General features: G+C 43.7%; 1 protein-coding gene across 1 annotated transcript; it reads right to left on the bottom strand.

Annotated features, from left to right (window-relative positions):
- Nucleotides 1-307: 307 nt before the first annotated feature.
- On the bottom strand, nt 308-967 carry LOC130284482 (E3 ubiquitin-protein ligase RNF126-like). Its single transcript, XM_056534876.1, has 2 exons — nt 751-967; nt 308-649 (listed from the first exon to the last, which is right to left on the bottom strand). The coding sequence occupies exons 1-2, from the start codon at nt 818-820 to the stop codon at nt 348-350; spliced, it is 372 nt and encodes a 123-aa protein (XP_056390851.1). The 5' UTR covers nt 821-967; the 3' UTR covers nt 308-347.
- Between the last annotated feature and the right edge of the window lie 4,156 nt (nt 968-5,123).

The raw sequence follows: 5,123 nt of genomic DNA, 5'->3' as shown, positions 1-5,123 counted from the left end.
CCCCCCTTAGTGTTCAGACCCCCACTGATCGCTACAACAAGCTGGGGGAAGTGTGCGGCTGAGCGCTTCTCCCCCGTCCAATGCCTTATCTGAATGGCAGAAGGAGAAGGGCTCCATGGTGACCCGGTAGTGCCCGTTGTGTTCTGACCCATTTTAGGAACTGTATGGAATGGGCACAAACGGTAATGTGAACTGAGCCTTAGAGAAAAAATGTAATCAGACTAGACAAAATGATGGTAAATATCATTATTTTATTATAATGATAAGGAGGAAAGGTAGGGTTGGGAAGGAAGATGGGGGAGGGGTGGGGAAAGGGGGAAGGGGGAGGAGCAGAGGCTTTTAGATATTTAAGTCCTCAGATGAATACAACGCCCCCGGCACATCGGACATCTGTCGTTTGTGCGAAGCCATTGGCCGATACACAGGTGATGGAACATGTGGCTGCATGGGAGTACTGTCACTTCCTCACCGCTGTCATAGTCAGCCAGGCAGATGGGGCAGGTCTGGGTCTCTCCAGGGGGTATTTTCCTCCTAGGTAGCGCCTCTATGGCCTGCCTCCTCCGGTCCCGTGGCCTGCTCGGGGGTGGTCCAGTTTGGTATGGAGCTCCTCTTGTGCGCAATCTCAGTCGCTCACGAAGAATAGTCTGACCTAAATGAGAAAAATGTATTTGAAGAATAAATTAAACTATTGATTTCCAGTATATTATTGTCTCAAAGCAAAAATGGTCTCTTCCTAATATTGTTACTCACCCGCATTCTCAGGTCGACGAAGCCACGCCTCATTATCGGCGGTCAGGAGCCGCAGCTCCCGAGAACCCATGGGTTCTCGGGCAGACTTGTGTCCTCTCTAGGCTCTGGTGGTGTTGGCCTCAATTAACAATAAAATAAATCAAGAAAACTGGAAGAAATCGCTAATTCTGTTAGAAACTAGCTCACACTTCCGGTCACTTCTTCACCGCAGCAAAGAAATGGTGCTGAGATGTCTGTGTGCAGGGGTGTCATAGACTCTGATACATTGTGATGTCATATAGAATGTGACATCACCACAGCCTGGCGGCCATGTTGCTTCCTTCCAGCTGCACAATATCTCCAATACCATGAATGGACAGAGGACTTTTCCACATTGGACAGAAATATAATGTGGAGTGGAAAGTTGTGCTCAGTAATATCAGTCAGAATAGTGTTCTAGAGTTCTCAGTCTTTTCTACTGGGGCTTCACCCAACAGAGCAGAGATCTATATATCTTATACCTGAGCCGCAGCATCGGTGGTGGACGTCCATGAAGAAATGAAGAATATTACTCAGCCCACCTCTCATTTACCTCCTAAAGTCTGACATTAAATGAAGTGTAAAATGAGCCAATAAAGTTACACAAGAACTGTTCAGTGTATAGTCACCTTTATGAAAACTGCCTCCCCAGCTGCACCTCACCAACAGCTAGGGGGCGCCTCACAGTTTGGGAAGCACTGGGTAAAGGACATCCCAGAATCACAAAAAATCTTGATTTCTAATATTCTTGATATTGATTTTCTTGTTTTTTTTTTATGTTTATTAACAGCATGCTGATTAAAGTGAATATCAGGCTTGTCAGTCTTGGTTCTCTCTGGACATTTTTAACCCCTTAAGGACACGTGCCTTAAATGTAGGGCACTGCTAAGATTAAAGGAGATATCCAGTGCTGAAAAACGTATCCCCTATCCTAAGGATACGTTTCAGATCATGGGGTGTCCGACCGCTGGGGCCTCCGCGATCTCCTGTACGGGGCCCCGGCAGCCCTTGGGAAGGGGGCATGGTGACTACCGCACAAAGTGGCAGTTGACACGCCCCCCAATACAACTCTATGGCAGAGCTGGAGCCAGAGCTGGAAAGAATTATTAGGGTTTTATTTACCCTGGGCTTCGGTCTTTGGGTTTGCTCATTTAGGCTTGGCTTGGCCGAAAACCGAAACCAAAACTGAAAATGCATTGCCCCCCCCTTTTTATATAGTTTTTGTTACATTTTGTTTCTTTTTTGGGGGGTTAAGATGTGACCAAAATCAGCAATTTTTGCGTTTGGGATTCTTTTGCATTCACAGTGCAGGATCAGAAACATAATAATTTAATAGTTGGGACAATTATGCACGTGACGATGCCAAATATGTACATTTTTATAGTTTTTTCCTATGTTTTTATATGGAAAATGGGAAAAGGAGGGTGATTTAAACTTTTTTATTTTTTATTTAAACGGGTACTCCGCCCCTGGCATCTTATCCCCTATCCAAACGATAGGGGATAAGATGTTAGATCGCCGCGGTCGCGCAGCTGGGGACCTCGGCTATCGCCGCTGCGACACCCCGCAATCATTACTGCACAGAGAGAGTTCGCTCTGTGCGTAATGATAGGCGATACAGGGGCCAGAGCAGCGTGACGTCATGGCTCCACCCCTCATGACATCACGGCCCGTCCCCTTAATGCAAGTCTATGGCAGGGGGCGTGACGACCACCACGCCCCCTCCCATAGACTTGTATTGACGGGGCGGGCCGTTACATCACGAGGGGCGGAGCCGTGACGTAACGATGCACCGGCCCCTGTATGGCCCGTGATTACGTGTAGAGCGATCTCGCTCTGCGCAGTAATGATAGCGCGGTGCTGCAGCAGCGATCTGACATCTTATACCCTATCCTTTGGATAAGATGTCTAGGGGCAGAGTACCCCTTTAACTGTTTATTTATTATTTTATCAATACAATTTTCAATTCAGTAAAATAGAAAAAATAAAAACAACAAAGAAAGAAAAATCTTGCAGCAGCAAGAATAGAGCATAGAGTTCATTGTCAAAGCGCATATACAATATCGTAACAGGAACCTTACATCTAAGTAGCTTGAAGCAATTGCCATGTTTCTATAGGAATTGAGTTGCAGATTTATAGATTGTCTACAATACCTTTAAATCCGTGAGTGTATATTAGGTAGGAACATAGCAATCTATATTATTTCTGTTAGATTCCAGAAACGGAATAAAGAAAATGAAAAGAAGGAAAAGAAAGAAAAAAAGAAATAAAAGATAAAAATTATAAAAATAAAGTACCTGTTTGATCAAGATGTGAAATATAGAATAAATCCATGCCTATGCGACCTCTTCCGACTCTCCTCCCTTCAGTGTTGGTTATCGTCTTCTATATATTCATTCCAATCCTTCCAAGTTTCGTAGAAATGAGAAAGCCTGTTTTCTGTCATTGCGGATAGATATTCCATCCGCCTAACTTCCAGAATCCTATTGGTTAGGGCTTGTACGGATGGAGGGGTAGGTTTTTTCCATTCTTTGGCTATCAAACACTTTGCGGCCGTGAGTATGGAATGGAATAATCTGAGTTTATTTTTTTCACTTTCAATAGTTTTTATTAGCAATTTCACAAAATTATTACAATGTAAAGCAGTAGGGACAGACGCAGCTGTCGAACTTTTTCATATAAACAAACAAGTACAAAGTTATAGAAGTACACAAATCAATGTTACTCTATTGTGCCTAATACCTCTAGAAACACTCATTTGGCATCTCTCTTAGGTGAATAATGACCAGGAGTAGGGTCTCTTTCCACTCAATCTTTCCCTGGGAGTATTGCCAAAGGGAGAGGGGGTGGGGGGGAGTAAGAAAACCATGCCAACTAGAAAGATGCTAGGGTCAAATATTTTTACAATAGGGTGAGTCTGCCCACGACCTCCATCTGTTTTGAAAGCTAGTCACCCTGCCGGAACCTAATGCTAGAATTTTTTCAAAAGAATAGGTGGTGTTAATCTTTTCAATGAGTTCTACTGAAGATGGAATGTTGACAGTCTTCCATCTACTTGTTAGCAGGTTTTTTGCAATTACACATATGATGCACAAAACCTCACGATTTGCAGGGGAGACCGTGCGTAGCCCTATAAAGAGTAATGCTAAACTAGGGGTCAGATTGAGTTTGGAGCCACATATCTCTCTCACTAGACTTTCACAATAGGCCCAGAATAATTGGATAGCCGGACAAAGCCATAAAATATGATATAGAGTCCCCCTGCAGCCACACCCTCTCCAACAAAGATCCGAAGATCCGGGGTATATCCTAGCTATCTTGTCTGGTGTAAAATACCACCTTAACATTGTCTTATATGCAGATTCAATGTGGGAGGAGCACTGAAAAGCTCTACGTACATACTTAAATGCATGACGCCAGTCATCAACGTCTAGTTGTATAGCAAGATCCAATTCCCATAGTCTTAGGGGGTAAGTTTTAACACAAGTGTTTGAATGCAAATAATAAGAATAGAAAGGTTTAAGGCCCTTCAGAGGGGAGGCTAGGAGAGTAAAGGTAATCCTATGTACTCCAGTCCCTGAGGGGCGTAAAGATTGCAGGAAATGCCTGACCCTTAGATATTTATAAAAATCTACGTGTGGTAGGTGATACTTGCACTGTAGAAATTCAAAGGTTTGCAGTTTACCCTGAACAAAAAGATGCTTAACATGTGTGATGCCATTATCTATCCATTGTTCAAGTGATAAGTCAGAGAGAGAGGCTTGAGCCAAGGAAATAGGTAAGTCTTCTAAGTCAGAAGTCATGTCTTGTTTTATAGCTGTCTGGTAATCCGCCCAAACTGAGTATGACGCTTTCATTATCGGGTTAGTTAGGCGCGGGGTTGGGAGTGACCACGCGGGGAGAAGAAGAAGATCATGTAAATTGTAGGGAAAGGCTAGCTTGTTTTCTATAAAAGCCCAAGGAGTATCTAACTTCATACACCACCAATTTTTTAACATGGCAACTATTGTCGCCACATAGTAGCCTTTAATGTTGGGAACACCCATTCCACCCGCTTGGGGCGACCGTGCCATTATACTGGATGCTATCCTAGGCCTTTTCCCAGCCCAAATAAATTTAGAAAGCAGGGATTGTGTTCTGTGGAAAAAAGTAGAGGGCAGCGCTATGGGGAGAGTTCTAAAAAGATACAAGAGTTTCGGGAGCATAAACATTTTGAAAGTTGCCACTCTCCCTGTCCATGAAATGTCATACCTGGAAAAGAACTTTGCATCCCTCTCCATCACCGCCAACATGGGGACATAATTTGCATTGTATAAAGTAGAGTGTGGATAGGTGACATGTAGGCCTAAATAAT

This window comes from Hyla sarda, chromosome 8, assembly GCF_029499605.1.
Source record: "Hyla sarda isolate aHylSar1 chromosome 8, aHylSar1.hap1, whole genome shotgun sequence".
Classification (NCBI taxonomy): domain Eukaryota; kingdom Metazoa; phylum Chordata; class Amphibia; order Anura; family Hylidae; genus Hyla; species Hyla sarda.
The sequence above is the reverse complement of the archived record's forward strand: the minus strand, read 5'-3'. Positions and strand labels throughout refer to the sequence as shown.